At 41.1% G+C, this 26,974-nt stretch overlaps 1 protein-coding gene across 2 annotated transcripts; it reads left to right on the top strand.

Annotated features, from left to right (window-relative positions):
• The first annotated feature begins 529 nt into the window (after positions 1-529).
• On the top strand, positions 530-22,642 carry LOC311055087 (actin-related protein 2/3 complex subunit 1A-A). 2 transcript variants are annotated; one of them, XM_084071182.1, is made up of 10 exons: positions 530-661; positions 4,392-4,582; positions 6,402-6,506; positions 8,208-8,433; positions 10,968-11,075; positions 11,638-11,844; positions 16,121-16,196; positions 17,920-18,110; positions 20,040-20,130; positions 22,361-22,642. In XM_084071182.1, exons 2-10 carry the CDS (start codon positions 4,519-4,521, stop codon positions 22,364-22,366), a joined length of 1,074 nt encoding a protein of 357 aa, XP_083927308.1. In that variant the 5' UTR covers positions 530-661; positions 4,392-4,518; the 3' UTR covers positions 22,367-22,642. The 2 variants fall into 2 exon arrangements, with proteins under 2 accessions (XP_083927308.1, XP_083927309.1); XM_084071183.1 differs by having other exon boundaries at positions 535-661; positions 4,395-4,582.
• Positions 22,643-26,974: the final 4,332 nt, after the last annotated feature.

Genomic DNA, 26,974 nt, shown 5'->3' with positions numbered 1-26,974 from the left:
ATTACAATCAGACATTATCAAAAGCTTAGTTTTCTACATGTTTTGGGGGAATATTAATAATGCACAACATTTGACACGTTTCTCCAGCAACAATCCCATCCTCCTTCTCTTAGTTTATTCCTACCATCAGACCAGACCAGGCCAGACAGCTAATAATGCTAACAACACGTTAGATGCTAACATGTTGACAAGAACAACAGCACTAATACACACAATGTGGTTGATGAATCGCTATGGGAGCATTTTTCCACATGTGAACTTTAGTCTCGGAGGATGTAGTGTGGTAGAAATAAAAGTACTGAAAATTTGGAAATACTCCAGTAAAGTAAAACAAAAAAAATCAAAACTTCCAGTCCAAGTCCAGTACTTGAGTAAATGTACTTAGTTACTTTACCCTCAGGTGATGAGATGCAGTCAGAGCAGAACTCTTGCTCAACAGCATAGTAATGCACCCACAGACACACCCACCCACTTCCCTCCCTCCCTCTCCTCCTCCTCTTATCACCTCAATCACTTTGTGTTCACCCAGCCAGTCAGACAGACAGAGAAGCTGCGAAAAGTCTTCGTGTCGACTGCCCAGAGTCCACGAACACAGCCTTGCAACCGTCGCTACCAACCTGCCACCCACCCACCCAGACCCCCGCACCCAAAGCACCCAAAGGTAGGTTATTATTACACCCTGTTGACTTTATTATTACATTGTGTGTTTTTTTCTATTCTGAGCAGCTCAGGCAGGTAGAGAGAAAAGAGGCGGGGCTTGTTGCCCTGCCTTAGGTTTCTCCTGCCTTGTTGCCATGAGTGTCAAATTCTATTCTGCGTTTAGTCTCATCTGCTGTTATGATGAAACCCCAGTGTCTTTGTTTGTTTTTAATCTCCCATAAGGAGGGCTGTGTTCTTCACACTTGGAACAAGTACTCACATATTGTTTTACTTAAAGGGCAAGACCACTTTGGTAGAGGTTTGGGTTGTGTAGTTTCCTTGCCATGATGTAACTCCAAAGGTGGGACAAGAAATGAAAAATAATTGCTCCAGTAATTAGAAATTGATAATTCAAAATATGCTCCTCATTGACTTACATTGTACACTGAAACAGCTCTCAAAGTCACTCTTTTAGCACGTAAACGAACACAAACGAAGCTGATTCAGACAATATAGAACATCACCAAACCCAGTACTGTTTATTTTTTTAATAAAAATGTTAACTTCCTGATGATTTTACTATTTGAAGATCCGGATCCGCCGACCCAGTCCAGGTTTTCTTTCTAATAAAAATGGCAAAATCAACAGGAAGTTAACATTTTTTATCAAAAAAACAAACAGTACTGTGTTTGATGATGTTCTATATTGTCTGAATCAACTCTGTTTACGTTTGTTTACATGCTAAAAGAGTGACTTTGAGAGCTGTTTCAGCGTACAATGTAAGTCAATGAGGAGCATATTTTGAATGATCAATTTCTAATCAATGGAGTAATAATTTTGTATTTCTTGTCCACCTTTGGGAGTTACATCATGGCGAGGTAACTACATATAACCCAGACCTCTACCAAAGTGGTCTTGCCCTTTAAGTAAAAGAATCAATACTGCAATATAGAAATACTCCTTATACACCGGACTTATATTTGACCCTATGGAGCGGAATCTGCCAATGCTTTGTCGATGCAAATGCGTGGATTCGAGTGAAAGATGCGCAAAGACCATGAATCCATGCTTTTGCACTGACAAAGCGTTGGCCCCATATAGGTGAAATACAAGTGCAGTGTGACCGTGCCCTTACAAGAGAAAGGCCTGAGTTCAAAAATGTTACTTGAGTAAAAGTACAAAAGTACCAAAAGTAAAAGTGCAAAAAATGTTTGAAAATAGCAGATCTACAAGCTCACAATGCGTCGCATCGCGACGCATTGTGAGCTTGTAGATCTGCTATTTTCAAAATATGTTTTTATACATTTGAAAACCTGTGACATTCTGGGACGTTCTGCATAATGAGCACTCTCAGATTTCAGATTTCAGACTTTCAGATTTTCAGAGTATATTTTGATGCCAATACTTTTTGTACTTTTACTCAAGTAAATTTTGAATTCCGGACTTTCACTTGGAATGGAGTATTTCCACTTTGCAACATATTGATACTTTTACTTAAGTACAATATCTGAGTACTTTTCCCCACCACTGGATTCCTTCCACCAGTCTATAGAAGCTGGTTGTGCGTTCAGAAAGCATGGAGGGTGAACATCTAATCAAAGCATGTTTGCACAGTCCTTACCTCGGCCCTGATAATACTCTCCTCTGTTAGTCAGTGAGTCATTGCTCACTCCACTATCTGACGTGCAAAAGGTTATGGCAGTGGGTTTTCAACCCTTTTTCATGTCAAGGTCCATTATTTATTGAGCATTTGAGCCACGGAACCACCGTTTGAGGACTCTCAGACACAAAACGTAGAATATTTTGTTATCGTTGGATAAGATTTTTGTCAAAAATAACAATCCTTCTCCATTCACTAATTGTGTAGACGTCTTGTAAATTAAGTCATTGGTTCTCAAAGTGGGGTCCGGGGACCCCCAGGGGTACTTGAGGGAGTTCCAGGGGGTCCCCAGCTAATTGATGGATAGTCAACCAAATGGACCCTTATGGGTCTGTAACTCTGAGAGTGTGCAAATGGAACCAAATGGACCCGATTTGTACACTCTCAGAGTTAAAGTAACATTGATTTTACGATATGAATTGGGGTCCCAGAGACATAAATGCTATTAAATGGGGGTCCGTAGCCTAATGCATGTCAAACTGGGGGTCCTTGAAATTAAAATGGTTGAAATCACTGCTAGAGAGCCGTAAAAATCTTCTATTATGGGGGTCCGCGGTCTAATAAGTGTTTATTTGGGGGTCCTTGGCACGAAAAAGTTTGAGAACCACTGAATTAAGTAACGCAGATGTTTCACAATAATTTAACTCTTGAGAGTGTAAAATGAAACCAAATGGACCCGTACGGGTCCATTTGGTTTCATTTTACACTCTCAAGAGTTAAAGATCTAATAAGGGTTCATTTGGTTACCAACTAACTCAACTCCATGATTTAGCTGGGGACCACCTGGAAACTCCTCAAGGACCACTGGTGGTCCCCGGACCACTGGTTGAGAACCACTGGGTTATGGCAAAAAGGCAGAGAGCAGTGCACACTTTGAAATAGCCAACTGGCTGTGAGTGACCACACCAAACACACCAAACGCCAAACACACCTAACACACAGAAAAACACTTTACATGTTCCAAATTCCAGGACTTGTGCCTCACATTCCAGGCGTTAACATAAATAATCCCTTATGTTCTTTGCTCAGTGGTTCTCAAACTTTTTCACATCAAGGACCCCCAAATTGACACTTATTAGCCCACGGACCCCCATTTGAAAAGATATGCCAGGGGCCCCCATAAGAGAAGATTTTTACGGCTCTGTAGCAGTGATTCTCAACCATTTTAATTTCAAGGACCCCCAGTTTGACATGCCTTAGAGGCAACGGACCCCCATTTAATGACATTTCTATCTCTGGGACCCCAATTTATATTGTAAAATCAATGTTAATGTAACTCTGTGGTACAAATGGACAAATGTAACCAAATGGACCCGTTAGGGCCCATTTGGTTCCATTTGTACGCTCTCAGAGTTACAGACCCATAAGGGTCCATTTGGTTCCTAATCCTAACTATCCATCATTTAGCTGGGGACCCCCCTGGAACTCCCTCAAGGACCCCTGGGGGTCCCCCGGACCTCACTTTGCTTTATGCTGGACACAGCAACCTCCTAACTTGTTATGTCTTTTTGTTTTGGGAATCATCAATGGCCATCCTTCATCATACAAGAGTGTCTCACAAAAGTCTAGTGAAAATAGCAGATCTACCAGCCCTGTAGATTGAGCTATTTTCACTATTTTAAAGGGACAGTTCACCCCTCCAAAATGACTTTTTTTCCTATGGATGAGTCACCCCATGGAGACTTGAATTCATGGATATTTTTTAGTTTTTTTGTCTCATTCCTAAGACAATAATTTGATGACCGGTAGGCAGCGGTTCCGGTAGGAGACGCAAAGAGTCTCCTTTGTGTCTCCTACCGGAACCGCTGCCTACTGGTCCGCTGGTCATCAAATTTATTGGCTTATAGGAATGAGACGAGAACTAAAAAAAAAAATCCATGAATTCAAGTCTCTATGGAAAGAACGTATGTTTTGGGTGAACTATCCCTTTAAAATGTTTTCTTAAAATAATATTTAGAAAAGGAAACGGAGTGTCAGGAGTTCTTTCCACCTGACAGAGACCATTATATTTGTCGCTTTTGATCATAACTCTAAAAGAATGCCTCTCTCTCTCTCTCTCTCTCTCTCTCTCTCTCTCTCTCTAAACCTGCAGCAGCAGGTTCTCCATAGCAGACACTCCTGTCAGACACATTCCACAGCAGCTCAGCTCCCTTCCCCTGCTCTCTCTCTCTCTCTCTCTCTCTGTGTGTGTGTGTGTGTGTCTCTCTCTCTGTTCAGACATGTCTCTCTACAGCTTCGGCCTGGAGCCTCTGTCCTGCCACGCCTGGAATAAAGACAGGACGCGTAAGTGACCCACAACATCCAAGCAAATCAGCCAGCCAGTCAGTCAGTCAGTCAGTCATTTCCTCATTGTAGAACGTACAAAATACACCCTCATGCTCTCACATTTTTCACATTTTCACAACATTTTTCAACACGGAAATGATAAATTCCCGAAATAATTGCGATTCTGCTCAAAATGATTGCAATTAGTCGATCACCGTGTGTAATGATTGCGACAGGCCTGCAGCCTGCTGTAAATCCCTCTTTCACCTTTCATAACCTGTGTGTGTGTGTGTTGATGCTGGGCGGGGCACACACACACACACACACACACACACACACACACACACACACACTCTATTGTAATTGCGGTCCATTAAAGTTGTCTGGAGAGATGATGCAGTCAATCAGATTATGAAGGAACGGGAAATGCACTGAAGAATCTATACCGTCTGCAGACACTCTGCACTTAACCCTTTGAGACCGGGAACGCATCTGTGTCATTTTAGAGTTTTAGACCTATAACCATTATTTTATACTTTGGGCTATTCAAAAAAATCACACCCTGTGTGAAGAGAGTGGTGCCTTTGATGAGCCCCGTATTGATGTTGTCATCAATGTTTGTTTATTGGACATACATACATACATACGGACGGACACACGGACAAAGTCAGATATAGGAGTGGTTGGCACCACTCAAAAATATATAGCAGATCTACAAGCTCATAGCGCGGCACCGAGTGCCGCGCTATGAGCTTGTAGATCTGCTATTTATATTTTGTTTTTAAATCGTGGAACATTTTGTGCGAATCTTTGAATGTATATTTTGTTAAGCGAACGTTTGTGACTCAAATCTTTGCTTCTGGGGGGATTCTACAAATGTCTTCTAAATCCTGTTTATATATCAGTGGTGCTCAAACCTTTTCATGTCAAGGACCCCCAAAATGATACGTATTTGTCGGTGGACCCCCTCATCTCAAAATATGTTGTTCCAGGGACACCCAGAAGCAAAGATTGTGTATATATATATATATATATATTCAAAGATTTGCACACATTTTCATGATCTTTAAAAAAAAATAGCAGATCTACAAGCTCATAGCGCGGCACTCGGTGCTGCGCTATGAGCTTGTAGATCTGATATTTTTTGAATAGCCAAGGAAATGTTAAAATGACTGACGCGTTCCCTGGTCTTTATGGATTAAGTTACCAGACTTGCACTCTTCTCTGAACCACACAGCAGTTGATGTTGTATCATGCTGCAGGGTAAAAAATCGTGAAGATTTGTGCAAATCTTTGAATATACGTATATTTTTAAAGCGAACATTTGTAACTCAAATCTTCGCTTCTGGGGGGTCCCTGGAACAACATGTTTTGAGATGGTGGTCCGCGGCCAAATTTATACGTATCATTTTGGGGGTCCTTCACATGAAAAAGTTTGAGAACCACTGATATTATAGCAACATACGTTCTTCAGAAAACTGTTAGGATTTAGGAGACATTTTTAGATGCGTTCCGGGATTGAATGAGTTAATTTACGAAAAAGGTTTGAGTTAAAAATCTTCGCTTGAAATAAAACAAGATATATATATTCAAAGATTTGCGTAGTTTTCAAAAATAGCAGATCTACAAGCTCATAGCGCGGCACTCGGTGCCGCGCTATGAGCTTGTATATCTGCTATTTTTGAATAGCCCAAAGTATAATAAAATAATGGTTTATAGCAAAAAAATCTAAAATGACACAGTGTATGCGTTTTCCGGATTGAATGGGATATTACAGTACCTTGTATAGTGACTCTGTGCTAAAAGGAGATACGTCGCCCCCTGTCTGTCTCCGCAGAGATCGCGGTGAGCCCCAACAACAGCGTGGTCGACATCTATGAGAAAAAGGGCAAAGAATGGCTGAAGATCCACGAGCTGACGGAGCACAGTGGACGGATCACAGGTACTGTATACACCCCGTTCTGGTTGTTGGTGGAACACAAAGAGGGGTCTGGGCAGTGGTGGAAAAAGTACTCAAATGTAGGGATGCACCGAATATATATTCGTCCGAATATGGCCAAAAAATGCATATTCGGTATTCGGCCGAATAGATTTTAACACTGAATACCGAATGTATATATATTTTATAACTGATCTCAATATGGACCCATAGTGATTATTTTTGCCATAATCATGTCGCTCTACAACAGCCATGACAGCAATAGTACAAAAAAAATAAAATAAATATATATATATATATATATATATATATATATATATAAAATAAATATATATATATTTTTTAATAATCATATTATTCGGTTATTCGGCCAACTGTTTCCTATATTCGGTATTCGGTTTCGGAAGAAACAAAAAAAAAATGCTAGAAATGTTTTACTTAAAGGTAGGCCGAGATTTGGGGGTTTTGGAATTTGGCTTCGGTCACGTCTCCAAAACTCAACCTCCTATAAAAAATAGAACTAGTTTAGGAATGTTGTTCTTCGTTATCTGGCCAGGAAGGAAATATTCCATTTGGAGAACGGGCCTCAAAGGACACTCAGCATCATGATTAAAAACTGAGCTCAAACATGGGAGGAAATGGTCTGTTAGTCCTACCCTTTTCTTTTTTTCATGTATTTGTTTATTTTGGAGGCACAGCATTTATTATTGAACAATACTATAAAAGTACTGTAAATCAGTGTTGATTTTGACAGCAAATTTTGATTCAGTTTTAGTCATAGTCTTTTGAATAAAATTCCATTTGGTGTTAGTCATATTTTAGTCACCTGAAATGTTCTAGTTTTTGTCTAGTTTTAGTCGACTAAATCTGCAGTTGATTTAGTCGACTAAAATGTATTTAGTATACATTTTATATTCATAAATGTATGAATTCCGGACTTTTACTTGTAACAGAGTATTTCTACATTGCAGTATTGATACTTTTCCCTACGTAAACAAATGTGAGTTAAGCAATATTACACAAGAGGGTGTGCTTTACTGTCATTATTGGCACGCCAGTGATGCGGTCAAGTGACAATAATGTAGGTAAAGCACACCCTCGAGTGAAATATTGCGATTATACAACAGTTACCAACAAAACACATCCATTCATATTGTGGGGCAATTCATAATACAAATGTTTCGCTATTATCCGTTTCCCTGTAAAGAGAAGAGTTTATTTGACTGAGACATTAAATAGTCCCTGTAACAGCGCTCTGAGGCACCGTCTCATCAACACAGCTGATTCCAGTAGGCTATATGCTCCGTCGTACGACCGTGTCACGTGGCCAAAATAACTGATCTACAAGCTGACGTGTCGCGATGGTGATGCGTTGTGAACTTGTAGATCGGCTATTTTCGCCGTTGTCATTGGAACAAATCTCTCATTTGGTTTCGCGTTCTCCTTCTCATCCTCTTCTGCTAACCATTGATCAACCGTAAGACCACCAAATAAGTCAAAATGAACAACATAGTCCATTTTGCATAGCTGTTTGTTCTCCGGTGGCGGCGGTGGGTCAGGCTACTGTCTGTTTGTTTTCCTACCGTGGGACAGCGTGACGTCACAGCACAGCTGTGCCATATATGGTCTAATCATGCTGGTTTGAAGCACGGCTAGATAGCTATTTCATTTCAATCAATCAGATTGCTTGTCGTCTACACACAGGCATAGACTGGGCGGCGGAGACCAACCGCATCGTGACCTGTGCCTCGGACCGGAACGCCTACGTGTGGACGCTGAAGGACGGGGCGGAGTGGAAGCCCACCCTGGTGCTGGTCCGGATCAACCGGGCCGCCACGTGCGTCAAGTGGTCCCCGCAGGAGAACAAGTTCGCCCTGGGCAGCGGGGCGCGCATCATCTCCGTGTGCTACTTCGAGAAGGAGAACGACTGGTCAGTCCAACATGTAGACCAGCATTAACCCATTAAGACCTGGAACGCATCTGTGTCACTTTAGATTTCTTTGGCTATTCAAAAATAGCCGATCTACAAGCTCATAGCGCGGCACTCGGTGCCGCGCTATGAGCTTGTAGATCGGCTATTTTTGAAAAATCGTTAAAAAAATGTTGTTGTTTTTTCAAAAACTGTTTTAGACTGATTTAGATTTTTTTTAAAGAATCGCCTCAGTTCTTTATTTAAGACCAGGGAAACGCATTCTGTTGTAAACCACTTGAACCATTATTGTGTTATACTTTGGGGGCTATTCAAAAATAGCAGATCTACAAGCTCGTAGCGGTGTCGCGCTACGAGATTGTAGATTTTTTTTTTAAATAGTGAAAATCTGTGCAAATCTTTGAATGTATATATATTTTTTTTAAGCAAACATTTTTAACTCAAATCTTTGCTTCTGGGGGCGGGGTCCCTGGAACAAAATATTTTCAGATGGGGGTCCGTGGCCAAATACATATAATTTTGGGTGGTCCTTGACATGAAAAAGTTTGAGAACCACTGATATTATTATAGCGACATACGTTTTTTTTCTAAAAACTGTAGAAGACATTTGTAGAATCCTCCCAGAAGCAAAGATTCGAGTTACAAACGAGTTACAAAAAGATATACTCTTTGCAGAAGTACACGAGGAACGAATACATTTCGTTGGGAGTTTTGTGCAACTTCGTTCCCTGTTCCCCCAGGGGGGTCATCAACGTGTCCGTATGTACACGCACGGACAAACGTGTCCGTGGCTAGACTTGGCCTTGTCTGTGGCAAATGTTTACATTTTTAGTTTTTTACATTATTTTGATCATAAGACTCATTTACTGAATGTCTCAGTCTCCAGGTTTTCCTCAGAATATGCATGTCACTTATTGACTATGAAACTACAGTATGTATGACACATTAGGAGTCTACTGGTACTAGTGGTTCTCTAACCTTTTATATTCAAGGACCCCCATAACTCAGAGTGTACAAATGGAACCAAATGGACCCTATGGGTTCCATTTTTTTCCAAACACACAAAAGGTGTGTGTGTGTTTATGGTAATATCATTTTCCACAAATGTTTATGTCCGTGGCTAAGATAGAATTTTGACAAAATGTGTCCACCACAAGCCAACATGCCGATGACGCGAGATTATGAATCCCACCAACGTTATAGGATATAGACCCGCCTTACCCGTCTGATTGGCTCCCTGGCAGCCGTGGCAGCGAACGGCCTTTTTGCATGCAGTTTAACTGCACGGGGGCGGGGGGCGGGTGGGGAGAGAGTCAGCGTGCTGAAGTCAAGGCACAGAATACGGTGTTGTTGACAGACAACTGATGCACGCTTATGAGAAACAACAAAAATAAAACCTGGTGAAACAGTTGCGTGCATTAGCGCAAGATGAGGATAAATGAAACATTCAGTCTAAAGGCCGTTCGCATACCTGTAGTTGTGAATTATTAGCAAACTGGACATTTAAGGCCTTTGCAGACAGTTTGCTAATAATTCACAACTACAGGTATGCGAACGGCCTTTTTGGTTAGGACTGAATGACTGAAACGTTTTTTTTCTTTTTTAACTCTCTTGGTGATTATCTGGCACTGTAGGTGTGAATTGTTAGCAAACTGGACATTTAGACTGAATGTTTCCTTTATCCTCATCTTGCGCTAATGCAGGACTTTACTGTAGCCTATAGTAGCCTTTTCATAAATGATATTTGTATTACGCTGTCCTGAGAGTTTATAATATTTAGATTCAATTTCAAATAAAAAAGTAGTGGTAATTCTAAATTACTGGACATTTAGACTGAATGTTTAATTTATCCTCATCTTGCTCTAATGCACGCAACTGTTTCGCCAGGTTTTATTTTTGTTGTTTCTCATAAGCGTGCATCCGTTGTCTGTCAACAACACCGTATTCTGTGCCTTGACTTCAGCGCGCTGACTCTCTCCCCACCCCGCCCCCTTGCGCTTAAACTACATGCAAAAAGGCCGTTCGCGCCGTGGCAGGCCTAGTCTTACTGAGGTTAGGGTTAGGTTTAGGCATAGTTGCAAAAACGAGAACTGTCAATCACAGCGACTACTGGCCAATCACAGAGGGTTCTGCCTAGAACTGAAGTGGGATCCATAATAATGCGGTGATGACCCCTGTGTTCCCTGTCCTGTCAGGTGGCTCAGTAAGCACATAATTCTGTTTCCTGTCAGGTGGCTCAGTGGGTACATACACACATGTCCGTTTGCAACCGTACGGACGGCCGGAAGTCCCATCCACTCCCATGTTAAAAAAAAAACCGGAAAGACGGACGCGATCCGGTCCGGAAAAAGCACATCCGGTTTCCACAACACATTTGTATACATAACAAAATTGCCGGATCCGGAACAAGAGCTTCCGTTTCGTAGCGACCCGCTTCACGCCAGCAAACGGAGATGTGTGTATGTACCCACTAAGCACATAATTCTGTTTCCTGTCAGGTGGCTCAGTAAGCACATAATTCTGTTTCCTGTCAGGTGGCTCAGTAAGCACATCAAGAAGGCCATCCGCTCCACGGTGCTCAGTCTGAACTGGCATCCCAACAACATCCTGCTGGCTGCGGGGTCCGCCGACTTCCACTGCAGGTGAGACTAGTGGTGGGGAAAAGTACTACATCAAGACTGCAATAAAGAAATACAAGTAAAAGTCCACAGAATTCAAAATTTACTTTGAGCAAAAAGTACAAAAGTATTGGTACCAAAATGTACTTAAAGTACCAAAAGTAGAAAGTAGTCATTATGCAGAATGTCCCATTTCACAAGTTTTCCAAATCTATACAAATCCTTTGAAAATAGCAGATCTACAAGCTCACAATGCGTCGCGTAGCGACGCATTGTGAGCTTGTAGATCTGCTATTTTCAAATGGCCGAAATGTATATAGGGCTGAAGTGGTTAATGTATGTTTTGTAATAATAATATAAATCTACAAAGTAACTAGTAACTAAATCAAATAATTGTAGTGGAGTAAAAGTACAATATTTGCCTCTGAGATGTAGTGGAGTAGAAGTAAAAGTACTGAAAATTGGAAGTTCTCCAGTGAAGTAAAAGTACCTAAAAAATTGTACTTTTTAAGTACAGTACTTGAGTAAATGTACTCAGTTACTTTAAACTTAATGTAAATACGTGTCCGTGTCCTTTTCCCTCCAGGATCTTCTCGGCGTACATCAAGGACATCGAGGACAAGCCCGGGCCGACGCCCTGGGGGGCTAAGATGCCGTTCGGGGAGGTTCTGCTGGAGCAGAGGGACTGTGGGGGCTGGGTGCACAGCGTCTCCTTCTCCCCCAGCGGGGACCAGCTGGCCTGGGTGGCTCACAACAGCAGCATCAGTGTGGCCGACGCCACCCAGGGGAAAGAGTGAGTACTGCAACCAAAAGGCACATTTTCTTTTTAAGTCACTTAACCCTCAGTGGTGGAAAGTAACTATGTATATTTACTCAAGTACTGTACTTATAAGTAAGATTTTGAGGTACTTTTACTTTACTGGAGTATTTGCACATGTCCTGTACTTTTACTTCTACTCCACTACATGTCAGAGGAAAATGCGACGCATTGTGAGCTTGTAGATCGGCTATTTTTGAATAGCCAACGCTAACAATCTAAAGTGACACTGATGCCTTAAAGCAGTGGTTTTCAACCAGTGGTCCGGGGACCACCAGGGGTCCTTGAGGGGGTTCCAGGGGGTCCCCAGCCAAATGAATAGTTAGGAACCAAATTGAACCTTGTGTGTCTGTAACTCTGAGAGTGTACAAATGGAACCAAATGGACCCTAACGGGTCCATTTGATTCCATTTGTACACTCTCAGAGTTAAATGGACACTAATGATGGTGATACAGTGTAGATTGGGACCCCAAATAAATCAAAATGGTTGAGTCCCTGGCATATCTTTTCAAATGGGGGTCCGTGGGCTAATATGTGTCAATTTGGGGGTCCCTGACGCGAAAAAGGTTGAAAACCAACTGCCTTAAAGAGTTAAAGTCACTCTTACTGCAGAACCTTTGTTCACCATCTTCATAGTTCATGTGATGTAAGCACTTCATACATGCTCATGAATAACAAGCTTCAGGACTATAGATCAGGGGTCTTCAACGTTTTCAGGCCAAGGACCCCCTAGCTGAGAGAGAGAGAGATGAGGCAGGGACCCCCTCTATATTGTATGAAATTGTGTTTCAGATCATACTTTTTTTGTTTACTTGGTCTGCTCTTTTTTCCCTCTACACCTATACCTCTTTACCAAAAATAGCAGATCTAGATCTGCTATTTTTTGGCTAAAGTTCTCCTCAGAAAAAGGGATGCTAGGGTTCACGTGGTTAAGGTAAAAAAAAAAGAATCATATCCCACAAAGATTTGGTGGACCCCCTGTAGTAACTCTGAGGACCCCCTAGGGGTCCCGGACCCCCTGTTGAAGACCCCTGCTATAGAGTACAGAAGTCCTGACGTCACTCGTTCATCCCCTGGGTCGTAAAGTAATGTCTCTATGGAGAATAACATTGGGTCATCTTAGAATCGTCTCATAAGAATTGTGGTCCAAAAATAAACAAACTGTCTCTGTGATATTGTCAGGGAGGAGGTTCTGTATCGTTTATGATAGTCAGTCACTTATATTTCATACTGTCTGTTTCTGGTGAAAATGTAACTAATTCGTCGGAAGTAACATTATCGTTTTCTCACCGTCAGTTGATGCTTCATATCCATAAGAGTAAAATCGCCGGGATCATTTGTTAATTTTTAGAACACGGTTCTTATTTGACGCAATATTAAACACGTCTATGGGGATTCAGAATGGGTGGGGGGGGCGCGACCCAGGTAGGATGTGTAAATTACGTCAGACTTCGGTGCTCTATTGCATTGGTTCTCCCCCCAGGGGTACTTGAGGGGGTTCCAGGGGGTCCCCAGCTAGATGATGGACAGGAACCAAATGGACCCTTATGGGTCTGTAACTCTGAGAGTGTAGAGTTGAATTAACATTGGTTTGGTTTTACAATGTGAATTGGGGTCCCAGAGGTATAAATGCCATTAAATGGGGGTCGGTAGCCTAATGCATGTCAAACTGGGGGTCCTTGAAATTAAAATGGTTGAGAATCACTTTTAGAGAGCCGTAAAAATCTTCTCTTATTGGGGTCCCTGGCTTATATTTTCAAATGGGGGTCCGCGCGGTAATACGTGTCAATTAGGGGGTCCTTGACATGAAAAAGTTTGAGAACCACTGCTCTATTGTGTTGTTCATCAATCCCGATTTAGTTTCATGTCAGCTTTCATATGTTTATGAACCACTAGAACAGGTGGGGATTTTACAGGAAAAAAACCTAACCCCCGGTTGAATCTTCTTGTAGTTGTCATATTTGATTGAGAACTACAATCAAATGCTTGTTGATTCAGTTCAGCTTGAATGTATTATCAATTCACAACACATTGTTCAGTGTGAACTAAAACACTTATGAGGGTCTCAGGCTGGAATACAAATGGTAAAAGCAGTGCAGACAATGCAACGAGACAAGTCCTGACTGGTTCCCAAAAAATGTAGGTAAATGCATGGTAAACGTTTTATGGTGTTGTGGGAGTCATAAAGGAATGCAATCATTATAATAAAGTGGTGTTATACTGTATGATGACCCGTGCCAGGTGTTGTTTTGCATTGTTGTCTGTGCGCTACACAGATAAGAGCTAGTGTTTACTTACTGTAGTTCAGTTGTAAACCAAACATTACAGTATAATGCCATGACGCAGCATTCAAACATCAGTACAAGCTGTTCTGTAAATATGAAGTGGTTAATAATGGATGCTGTGAGTTCAAGGACTTGTTGATCTAATAACATACATGGTTGCTAACGGGGAGAACAGGTCTGCCGTGTCTCTCCCCATGAGAGATGTGTTTATATATATATATATATATATATAGACGACATTAAATCACTTTTCCACTAGCTTAACAACTATCATATGGTTGCATTTCAATCATGTCACTGGCTGCTAACGTTGATTGATTGATTGAATACTTTATTAGCAGTTTTCTAACAAGTAGCACAGGAAAGTACAGTTCAATACAAGGTCTGCTGAGAGGATTTCAAACCCAAGAAAGCCTTTCCCATTGGGGTCCTTTGTACTCAATTCATCGAAACATTTATCCTTTTTTTTTACCCTTACCAAACACATCCCCTTTTAGAGCGGTTTTGAAGCAGAGTAGAGATTCACACTCCTTTACGACTGCTGCTCGGGCGTTCCACATTTTTGTGGCATAGCAGGAGAACGAATTGAACCCCTTGTTTGAGCCAAATCTGGGTTGGACGTGATCAGAGCTACCTCTGGTGTTGTGATTGTGGACTTGAATGACGTTTTTGAAGTACTTTGACAGGTACATGGGTATCTTAGCGTTGTGGTGTACAGGGGCGCCACGGCCATTCGCTGTGCGTACGACGCGACACCCTCACTCTCACAGATCCGTGATTTCATACCCCCCACTTTTTGAAAAAATAAAAAATATTTATATTTTTTGATAATAAATCGGTAAAATCGGGCAAAAATAAGAATTAAATAACCTAACCCTAACCCTAAAACCGAAATAAAGTAACCAAAACGCTTTTTCAAAAATAGCAGATCTACAAGCTCATAGCGCGGCACTCGGTGCCGCGCTATGAGCTTGTATATCTGCTATTTTTGAATAGCCAAAGTGTAAAGTAAGGGGTATAGTCCACCGAAAGTCCACCCCCCCCCCACCTTCTGAGAGCCTGTGACGTCCCTGGTGGTGTATCTTGTAGACCAGGCCCATTGCAAGGTGCTGTACTCTGTCCTCAACCCTGAGCCATCCCACCCTAGCAAAGGGAGCAGGGGTTGGATGAGTTGTATGTTTAAAGGCCAACAAGTAGCCTTACCGGTTTGTTTTGGGATGTCTGGAGCCTTGTTTTCAAGGCCTTAGTGGTGCTGTGGTACAATGAGGTGCATGCATAGATAGTCAAAGTAACCTTGGATGAGAGCTCCTGTTAGAGTCCTCAAAGTATTCTTTACTGACCAGTTCTTTGGTGCCTTGATGGCGTCGTAATGGCTGATTTGGTTACACTTGGTTGCATGCTGAAAATAGCTGATCTACAAGCTCACGTGAGCTTGTAGATCAGCTATTTTCAGAGCGCAACACCCGAGCGCAACCAAACATAAAATGACTTGTCTTTTAGTTCTACTGGATCTCTTCTCCTCTAGATCCCTCACTAACATTATGGTCTAGTTTTTATTTGTTGATGAAATTGCCAATACATTTAGTCTTAGTTTTAGTCATCATAGCTTAGTTTTATTTAGTTTTTATTTAGATTTCGTCAGTGAAAAAAGGTAGTTGACAAATGTTTTATATTGTTTATTTTATAATGAAATTGCCAATATATTTAGTCTCAGTTTTAGTCATCATAGCTTAGTTTTATTTAGTTTTTATTTAGGTCTTATTATTTAGTCAGTGAAAAACGGTGGTCGACGAACATTTTTCGTCATAGTTTTAGTCGACAAAATCAACACTGCCTCTCAACTGGTGTTTCCATGGAAACCAGACTTCCTGAAGCGCCGGTTTGAGACTGAGACAAACCGGCTGGTTCTGTTGATGACCTCGTCACGTTGACCTCTGACCTCTGTCCTTTGTGTGTGTGTGTTCAGGGTGACCCAGCTGACCAATGACCGGCTGCCTCTGGTGAGCGTGCTCTATGTGAGCCCCACGGAGATAGTGGCTGCGGTAAGTGGTGTGTGTGTGTGTGTGTGTGTGTGTGTGTGTGTGTGTGCGCGTGTGCACGTGCATGTCTATACTTGTGAGGGCCAAAGGCATAGTCAAATTTGAGAATAAGACATTGTGAGGACCTCACAAAATAAAGGGTTTCTATGGTTCAAATATAATTTCTAAACATATTTAGGCTTATAAGTAGGAAAGGATTGAGGTTGGGGTTAGTATTTGTCATTTAGAGGTTAGGTTTAGGGGTTATATAGAGTTATGTCTGATTACACTGATGTAGGCCTATACTTAGTTGCTTACTGGCTATTAAAAAATAGCAGATCTACAAGCTCATACAGTGACTCATTTTGAATAGCCAAAGTATAAAATAATGGTTAAAAACAATCTGTCTCCTCGTGACCCAAACTAGTAAAAATAGCCGATCTACAAGCTCATAGTGCGGCACCGAGTGCCGCACTATGACCTTGTAGATCTGCTATTTTTGAAAAAAGAATCGTGAAAATGTGCGCAATCTTTGTGTATATATATATATATATATATATATATATATATATATATATATATATATATATATATATATACACATACACATACACACACACACACACACACACACACACACACACACACACACACACACACACACACACACACACACACACACACACACATTTTAACTCAAATATGAGCTTGTAGATCGGCTATTCGAAAATAGCCTAGGTATAAAATGGGGCTGAAGTGGTTAAAGGTAGGGTAAGTGATTTTCTTTGGTTAAAATAAGTGTTGAATAGCTCTATATTCTGATAGTACTCATTACTATAAAGTGTTTGATCAGTAAAAGGAGTCTCCTTGTCTCTCCAGCTCTTTATTAAACAGAAAATGCATTTTCGTTTCAGTTTCATTTCCAATTTTATCCAATCAGGATAGAGAACACAATCAGGATATATGGAAGTGATGACACTAAGAAATGAGCAGGCAAAATTGGAACTGGAACACTATAAAAATGAAGCTTAAAAATGGGTACTTTCTCCTGAATGGCTGAGATTTTGACACCTACCGGAAAATGTATTTTCTGTTTATTAAAGAGCTGGAGAGACGGCTAGACTCCTGTTACTGAACAAACACTCTATAGCAGTGCTTCTCAACCAGTGGTCCGGGACCACCAGTGGTCCTTGAGGGGGTTCCAGGGGGTCCCCAGCCAAATTAATAGTTAGAAACCAAATTGACCCTTATGTGTCTGTAACTCTGGGAGTGTACAAAATGGAACCAAATGGACCCGTTAGGGTCCATCTTTGGTTCCATTTTGTACACTCCCAGAGTTGCATGAACACTAATGATGATGATACTTCAGTGTAGACTGGGACCCCCAAGACATTAAAATGGTTGAGTCCCTGGCATATCTTTTCAAATGGGGGTCCCTGGGCTAATATGTGTCAATTTGGTGGTCCTTGACACGAAAAAGGTGGAAAACCACTGCTCTATAGCAATGATTACTATCAGAATATAGTGCTTTAACCTTTTAACAACATGCTTTTTGGTTTAACCAAAAAATATCACTTACCCTACATTTTAATATATGTTTTATAATGTAATGAATGATTTATATCTACAAAGTAACTAGTGTATAAAGTTTTCAAAACATTGTAGTGGAGTAAAAGTACAATATTTGCCTGTGAGATGTAGTGGAGTAGAAGAGTTTAAGCTTCATACTGCTGGTCTCCTCTTTCAGGGCCATGACTGCTGTCCGTACCAGTTCTCCTACCAGGGTCCTGACGCTCTGCAGTTCGTGAAGAAGCTGGACGTCCCCAAGCAGACGTCCAAGACCAGCATGTCGGCCATGCAGCACTTCCGCAACCTGGACAAGAGAGCCGGGGACGAGGAGGGCAACGAGCTGGGCACCCTGCACCAGAACAGCATCACGTAAGACGAACATGCAACACTGCTGCTGCTTCTCAAACGTTTGACTTTCACTTTTTAGCCCGTGGTCCGGGGACCACCGGTGGTCCTTGAGGGAGTACCAGGGGGTCCCCAGCAAAATGAGTTAACATAGCGTCACAATCATTTTTTACCACTTAGCTTTGGCTATTCAAAAATAGCCGATCTACAAGCTCATAGCGCGGCACTGAGTGCCACGCTATGAGCTTGTAGATCTGCTATTTAACTGATATCTTTGCTTCTGGGGGTCCCTGGCACAAAACATTTTCAAATGGGGGTCCGCGGCCAAATGTATATCAATTTAGGGGTCCTTGGCATGAAAAAGGTTGAAAACCACTGGCTTAAACCATTATTTTATACTTTGGGCTATTCAAAAATAGCAGGTTTCTTTCTTTGCGGCTATGAGCGCTTGTAGATCTGCTATTTCCCCCGGGCTTAATGGGTTAAAATAAGTACGTAAGCCTTGCAGAGGCTGAGGCATGTGGCAGGAGCCTATATCTCCTGTTTCTGTAGTGTGCACGATTACACCCCCCCCCCCCCCCCCCACCAGCTGGACATGACGCTAGCTAGTCATTTCGCAGGGACTTTACCCCCCCCCCCCAATCTGACCCTTGATGCTGAGCGTCAAGCAGGGAGGCATCGGGTCCCGTTTTTTTATAGTCTTTTCGGCAGAGATTTTCTCATAGAGCATAGATTTTCGGCTCGGCTGGTGGCTCATCATACAGGCTATTACAGATGCGTTGCAGTTGTCTAATAGTGTCGTATTTCACACATTAAACCAGGGCCTTCGTATTCTAACTCGAGTGTGATTCTACAGCAGACACACACAACCCTGTGTGCTTGTTTCATTCAGAATCACTGTGACTTGTCTTTACCTTGACGTGTGTCTAATAATAACTCATTGTGTAACCGTTGTGTTGTAACAGTGTGTAACCATTGTGTTGTAACAGTGTGTAACCGTTGTGGTGTAACAGCCAGCTGTGTGTTGTGTCTGTTGTGTTGTAACAGTGTGTAACCGTTGTGTTGTAACAGTCAGCTGTGTGTTGTGTCTGTTGTGTTGTAACAGTGTGTAACCGTTGTGGTGTAACAGTCAGCTGTGTGTTGTGTCTGTTGTGTTGTAACAGTGTGTAACTGTTGTGTTGTAACAGCCAGCTGTGTGTTGTGTCTGTTGTGTTGTAACAGTGTGTAACTGTTGTGTTGTAACAGTGTGTAACCGTTGTGTTGTAACAGTCAGCTGTGTGTTGTGTCTGTTGTGTTGTAACAGTGTGTAACTGTTGTGTTGTAACAGTGTGTAACCGTTGTGTTGTAACAGTGTGTAACCGTTGTGTTGTAACAGTGTGTGTCTGTTGTGTTGTAACAGTGTGTGTCTGTTGTGTTGTAACAGTGTGTAACCGTTGTGTTGTAACAGTCAGCTGTGTGTTGTGTTGTAACAGTGTGTGTCTGTTGTGTTGTAACAGTGTGTGTCTGTTGTGTTGTAACAGTGTGTAACCGTTGTGTTGTAACAGTGTGTAACCGTTGTGTTGTAACAGTGTGTAACCGTTGTGTTGTAACAGTGTGTGTCTGTTGTGTTGTAACAGTGTGTGTCTGTTGTGTTGTAACAGTGTGTAACCGTTGTGTTGTAACAGTGTGTAACCGTTGTGTTGTAACAGTGTGTAACCGTTGTGTTGTAACAGTGTGTAACCGTTGTGTTGTAACAGTCAGCTGTGTGTTGTGTTGTAACAGTGTGTGTCTGTTGTGTTGTAACAGTGTGTGTCTGTTGTGTTGTAACAGTGTGTAACCGTTGTGTTGTAACAGTGTGTAACCGTTGTGTTGTAACAGTGTGTAACCGTTGTGTTGTAACAGTGTGTAACCGTTGTGTTGTAACAGTGTGTAACCGTTGTGTTGTAACAGTGTGTAACCGTTGTGTTGTAACAGTCAGCTGTGTGTGGTGTCTGGAGAGAGAGACAAGGTGGAACGGTACAGCAGCGTTGGTCTGGATGGAGCCATGGTGATGTGGGAGTTTAAGGTACAGTGTTTGTATTGTATATGTCATACATGGGCAACTGGCGGCCCGGGGGCCACATGCGGCCCCCACCTTCACTTAATGCGGCCCACAGGTTAATATCAGAATACTGATATATTATTGATTTCAGCTGTTATGATTCCAAACATGCAAACATGACCCGCTTTAATTACTTCTATATTAGTAGCTTAATGACTAGTATAGAAATGCTAGTGTCTTTTTTCATAAGTTCATAAAGTTAACGGTTAACTAAATGGATTTGAAATCAAATAAAAATAACAAAAAAACAATCAGGATTCCAATTCAAAAATAGCAAAAATAGCAGATCTACAAGCTCAAAACACGTCGCATTGCGACGCGTTTTGAGCTTGTAGATCTGCTATTTTTGCCATTTTTTTCACTTTTGGGTGACATAGAATGGCATTGAGTACGGCATTGATACGGCCTTGATTTACGAAAAAAGTTAAAATACGGAGATAAGAGGTGTATATGCTATGTGGCCCTCTGGCGTGAGTGTGGAAATATAGTGGCCCTCTCCATCATCAAAGTTACCCACCCCTGGTATATGGCTATGAATCTCATAACCGTTTGTACTGAATAACAAAACGCTCGCCCCAAAAACACTGTCGCCCCGGGGGCAAATCCGACGTCTAAACCTAACCTTATTCCTAAACGTAACCTCAGTCAAACTATGTCTAAACCTAACCTTATTCCTAACCTTAACCTCAGTAAAACTATGTCTAAACCTAACCTTATTCCTAACCTTAACCTCAGTAAAACTATGTCTAAACCTAACCTTATTCCTGAACGTAACCTCAGTCAAACTATGTCTAAACCTAACCTTATTCATAAACGTAACCTCAGTAAAACTATGCCTAAACCTAACCTTATTCCTGAACATAACCTCAGTAAGACTATGTCTAAACCTAACCTTATTCCTAAACGTAACCTCAGTCAAACTATGTCTAATCCTAACCTTATTCATAAACGTAACCTCAGTCAAACTATGTCTAAACCTAACCTTATTCATAAACGTAACCTCAGTCAAACTATGTCTAAACCTAACCTTATTCATAAACGTAACCTCAGTCAAACTATGCGGAATCTGCCAATGCTTTGTCAATGCAAATGTGTGGATTCTTGGAAAAAATGCGCAAGACCATGAATCCATGCATTTGCATTGACAAAGCATTGTCAGATTCCGCCCCAGAGGTAAAATAAAAGTGTGGTGGGAGCGCGCCCTAAACCTAAACTTATTTCTAACCTTATCCTCAGTAAAAAAAAAAAAAAAGAAATACAAGAACCGCTGGTTCGCATCGCGGCGCGTTGTGACCTTGTAGATCGGCTATTTTCAGTAGTTTGGGTCACGAGGAGACATCAGATTGTTTTTAACCATTATTTTATACTTTGGCTATTCAAAAATAGCAGATCTACAAGCTCAAGGAGCATCGTGAAAACTTGTGCAAATCTTTGAATATATGTTTTAAAAGCGAACATTTTTAACTTGCTTCTGGGGGGTCCCTGGAACAACATATTTTGAGGTATTTTGGGGTCCGCAGCCAAATACATGTCATTTTGGGTGGTCCGTGACATGAAAAGGTTTGAGAACCACTGATATAACAGCAACATAAGTGTTTTTCAAAACACTGTTTTGAATCCCCCCAGAAGCAAAGATTTGAGTTACAAATGTTTGCTTTAAAAAATATATACAGTAGTGTTTATTCAAAGATTTGCACACATTTTCACGATTTTTCAAAAAAAGATAGCAGATCTACAAGCTCATAGCGCGGCACTCTGTGCCGCGCTATGAGCTTGTAGATCTGCTATTTTTGAATAGCCAAATAAATCTTAAAATGACGCGGATGCGTTCCCGGTCTTAATGGGTTGATACTGATCTCATTCATGTGATTATAATTTATAAACCATTATTAGTTGTGTCTATGATGAGTGGGGATCTGTTCTGTTTTACTGCCTGTCTAAAACTCTGTGTAACGTTCTTATTTTGCAGCACTGAGACGTGTCTAAAACCCTGTGTAACGTTCTTATTTTGCAGCACTGAGACGTGTCTAAAACCCTGTGTAACGTTCTTATTTTGCAGCACTGAGACGTGTCTAAAACTCTGTGTAACGTTCTTATTTTGCAGCACTGAGACGTGTCTAAAACCCTGTGTAACGTTCTTATTTTGCAGCACTGAGACGTGTCTAAAACCCTGTGTAACGCTCTTATTTTGCAGCACTGAGACGTTTCAAGTCATCCCTCCATCGGAAAAAAAAAAGACGTGTGCCTCAACTTCCCAGAATGCATCTTGGTCTGAATAAAGCAGTTCCTAGTTTAACCCATTCAGTCCTGGAACGGGAACGCATCTGTGTCATTTTGGATCACTTTGGGCTATTAAAAATAGCAGATATACAATCTCATAGCACGGCACCGAGTGAGGCGCTATCAACTTGTAGATCTGCTATTTTTTTTTGAAAAAAAGAAAGTGTAAATGTGTGCAAATCTTTTGAATATATATATATATATATATATATATATATATATATATATATATATATATATATATATATATATATATATATATATGCTGCCAAATACATATCATTTTGGGTGGTCCTTGACTTGAAAAAAGTTCACTGATATTATAGCAACTTTTTTATAGCAGTTTTTTTTTACTGTTAGGATTTAGAAGACATTTGTAGAATCCTCCCAGAAGCAAAGATTTGAGTTAATTTTTTAAAATATATATAATAGCATATAGTATATTCAAGAAAGATTTGCACACATTTTCACGATTTTTCAACAACAAACCAACAGCAGATCTCCGAGTGCCGCGCTACGAGCTTGTATATCTGCTATTGTTGAATACGCCAAAGTACAACATAATGGTTATTGCTATACACATCTGAAATGACACAGTATGCGTTCTCGGATTGAATGAGATAATTATGCAACTTTCATTTACATGTTGTGTAAAAATAAATATTATACATGCTGTTACCCATCTCTGTTTCTGTTCGGCTGAAAGGTCCGAAAATATGCCTTGCGATGTCCGCCACTAAATGAATGTTTAAAAACAATAAATACTTCTAATAGAGCCTTCGGGTCCAAACTGTTGGGCATGCAGCCTCTGAGGAAGGTTTGGCTGAAACACACACACAGTGAACGTGTTGTATTTGATGGTTACAACATGTTTGTTTTTTCTGTACAAGGTGTATAAGTAAAAAAATGAATATGTTGAGTGTGGATGAAAAATAAAGTAACTTTCTACAGGCCAGACAAGCCTCCTTCCTTCCTTCCTTCCTTTGGTTTGCTCTTCACATTTACAACATGGTTGCACGTCTGTAATATTGAACCAGTGGTGTAAAGCAACTAAGTACATTTACTCAAGTACTGTAATTAAGTACACTTTGGAGGCATTTTGACTTTCCCGGAGAATTTACAATTTTCAGTATTTTTACTTCTACTCCACTATAGTTACTTTGTAAATACACTAACCACTTCAGCCCTATATACATTTCGGCCATTTGAAAATAGCAGATCTACAAGCTCACAATGCGTCGCGTTGCAAAAGTATTGATACTAATACTTTTGTACTTTTTTTTTCCTCCGAAATCCGAACTTTTGAGAGGGAAGATGTATGGGACAGTATAGTGAGACCAGAGCTGGAGGTATACGTTACAGAATTGAGGATGCTACGATTCTCGTTGGGAGTGACAATGCAGGACATGATCACAAATGACTTCATTAGAGTATCAGTCCAGATCTCACTCACACACACACACACACACACACACACACACACACACACACACACACACACACACACACACACACACACACACACACACACACACACACACACACACACACAGAGACAGACAGACAGACAGACAGACAGACAGACAGACAGACAGACATCAAATCTAAAACAGGCTAGAAGCTAAGTATACACTTTGGCAATAACATCACATTTTGTGTAGTGGCTGCTGAGAGGATATTTAAACTGGTCTACATCATGCTAAGACTGTGTAAAGAAAGACTAGTGTTGTTAGTATAGCCTGCCCTACTCTAATGATCAACTTCAGTGTATAGTATTTATTGAAGTGTCCTGGGATGGCTCAGAGTGAAGGAGAGAGTATCTCACCTCTCACTGTGTCTGGTCTTCAAGATCCTAGAGCATACATGGGCAACTTAATAATGATAATAATAATAATAATAATGCGGCCCACAGGTTAATATCAGAATACTGATATATCATTGATTTCAGCCGTTACAATTCCAAACATGACCCGCTTTAATTACTTCAGTCTATATTAGTAGCTTAATGACTAGTATTAATATTATAGTCTTCTTTTTATGTCCAATGTATTTGTATTTATGTTCATAGTTAACATAAGTATAACTAAATGCACTTTTCAGGATTCCAATGCAAAAATACCAAAAAAAAACAAAACAGGATTCCAATTCAAAAGTAGCAAAAATAGCGTCGCACTGCGACGCGTTTTGAGCTTGTAGATCGGCTATTTTTGCTACTTTTGGGTGACGTAGAATGGCGAACAGTTACAATATGGAGATAAGAGGTGTCTGCCCGACAGTATATGCAACGTGGCCCTCTGGAGTGAGTGTGGAAATATAGTGGCCCTCTACATCATCAAAGTTGCATCACCCCTGTTCTGGATGCTTCTGTCCCCAAATACTTGCTGGATTACCTGCCCAGAGTGAGGGATGCTCACAGGTACTCAACCAGGGGGAGTTGTTATGATCTGGTTCCCCCTCGTTTCGGGACGCTTAAGGGGAAAAACTGTGTTCTATCACGCAGCCATTATTTTGTGGAATGCCCTTCCCCCCTCAGCTCTAAAATCCCTAAATTCCCTTGCAAGATTTAAAAAGGACCTCAAATCATGGCTCCATCTTAACACCAAGTTAGACCCCTACCCCGGATACCCCCCTCTGTTTTTGATTCTTTCCTCAGGGCACCTTTCTTGTCCTAGGATAAGGATAATTCCTTTTAACAGGTCGTTCATGAAAGTCCTTGCGGTCTTGTTTCCAATGAGAACCTGTGAGCAATTAGGGGTTAAGAGTCTTGCTCAGGGACAAATTTCATTTCTAACACATATGCTGACCTGGCCTGGAATCGAACCTGGGACAACCAGGGCCTCTGGCTCCCAAGGCGGGCTCACTAACCACTCAGCTATGGCCGCCCCTCCTGACCTCTATGTACTGCTGTATGTATAAGGATCAAATCTTTGTTTCATAGTTGTATGTGCAGTGTGTGTTGATTGATATATGTCTCAAGGTGGATCACAATGGAAACAAGTTTCGGCTTTTTTGTACGTCCACGTTGGCTTTTATTAATGGATGACACTGTAGTGACTTGTTTTAAAGTGTTCTATCTATCTATGATGATGATCAGTGGTGGAAAGTAACTAAGTACATATACTAGTTACTTTTCAGATATAAATGATTACATTATGAAACATACATTAACCACTTTAGCCCTATTTTATACCTAGGATATTTGAAAATAGCAGATCTACAAGCTCGCGACGCGTTGTGAGCTTGTAGATCTGCTATTTTCAAATATTTTAGTACCTTTTTGTAACTTTTGGTACTTTAAGTACATTTTGATGCCAATACTTCTGTACTTTTAATTCTGGACTTTTACTTTTTTTATATTTTATATTGCAGTATTGGTACTTTTACTTAAGTAAAGCATTTGAGTACGTTTTCCACCACTGATGATGATGATGATGACCTCACAAACAATAAATAAACAAACAATAAATAAACAAACAAACATCCCTCTGCATTCCCAGTCAATGGGCGTACATAGAGAGCAGTGGTTCTCAAACTTTTTCATTAAGGACCCCCAAAATGACATGTATTTGGCCGCGGACCCCCATCTAAAACAACATTGTTCCAGGGACCCCCCAGAAGCAAAGATGTGAGTGACTTAATGTTCGCTTAAAAATACATATGTATGTATTCAAAGGTTTGCATAGACATTTTGAACATGTTTCAAAAATATCAGATCTACAAGCTCACTATGAGTTTAGATCTGCTATTTTTGAATAGCCAAAGTATAAACGGTTAAAATCATTGTGATGCTATATTAAGTAAATGTAGTTACTTTACACCACTGGTGGTTGTAACTCTCTCTCTCTATGGCTCTGGCAGCACAGCTTTCCGAGCAGAGCAAGGCTCGATGCAGAGTGTAAAAGAGAGAGTTACGTCACGCACGCTTTGATCTCGCCGCAAAGCGGTGGCCGCTATGGGCTATAGTTCCAAACATTGGAACTATCTCATTGAGATTGACAGAGCACTTTCGCATTCCACTCTTTCAATGGGAGTCAACGCTAGACCGTCATAACTCTCTTATGCGGCTCCGGAGCGCACAGGCAGCGTGGTGTAACATGAGAGTTACGACACTAGCTCTATCCTAGCTGTAGTATACAACCCTCGTAGACGTATTTATGATTCTGACGTTTTCAATCTACGAGAGTTGTAGGGTTCACGCCCCATGGAGACCTGGACTTTCTGCACTATACCCCTCAGATAGTCCAAACGTGTACAAATTGAAAATAAAGGAGCTTACCTTAAAGCTCCAAATGCTAACTGTCTCTACGGGGTAGTAGTTTAATGTAATAATCCATATCTTTCAATAAAGAAGTGTTTTAATGCCGTCTGTGGCCGATTCTGTCGGAAGTTCCCAATGGGCGGTAGTGACGCGAACAGTCTTCTCCCGGGTGGTTGAAGCCAGAAGGCACCAAGCGAGCTGAGACAGAGCGCAAACGTCGAGGCACAGACGGCTGTGTTGTTGACGGTGACGGACAACGGATGATGAGAA

This window comes from Gymnoscopelus microlampas (assembly GCF_963454915.1).
Source record: "Gymnoscopelus microlampas genome assembly, chromosome: 11".
NCBI classification, from domain to species: Eukaryota; Metazoa; Chordata; class Actinopteri; order Myctophiformes; family Myctophidae; genus Gymnoscopelus; species Gymnoscopelus microlampas.
This window is presented reverse-complemented; position numbering and strand designations above follow the sequence as displayed.

Coding starts and splice junctions, on each gene's coding strand:
- LOC311055087 (XM_084071182.1), top strand. CDS start 4,519: ATGTCTCTCTACAGCTTCGGCCTGGAGCCTCTGTCCTGCCACGCCTGG. Junction 6,507..8,207: donor GCACAGTGGACGGATCACAG/GTACTGTATACA, acceptor GTCTACACACAG/GCATAGACTGGGCGGCGGAG. Junction 8,434..10,967: donor TTCGAGAAGGAGAACGACTG/GTCAGTCCAACA, acceptor GTTTCCTGTCAG/GTGGCTCAGTAAGCACATCA.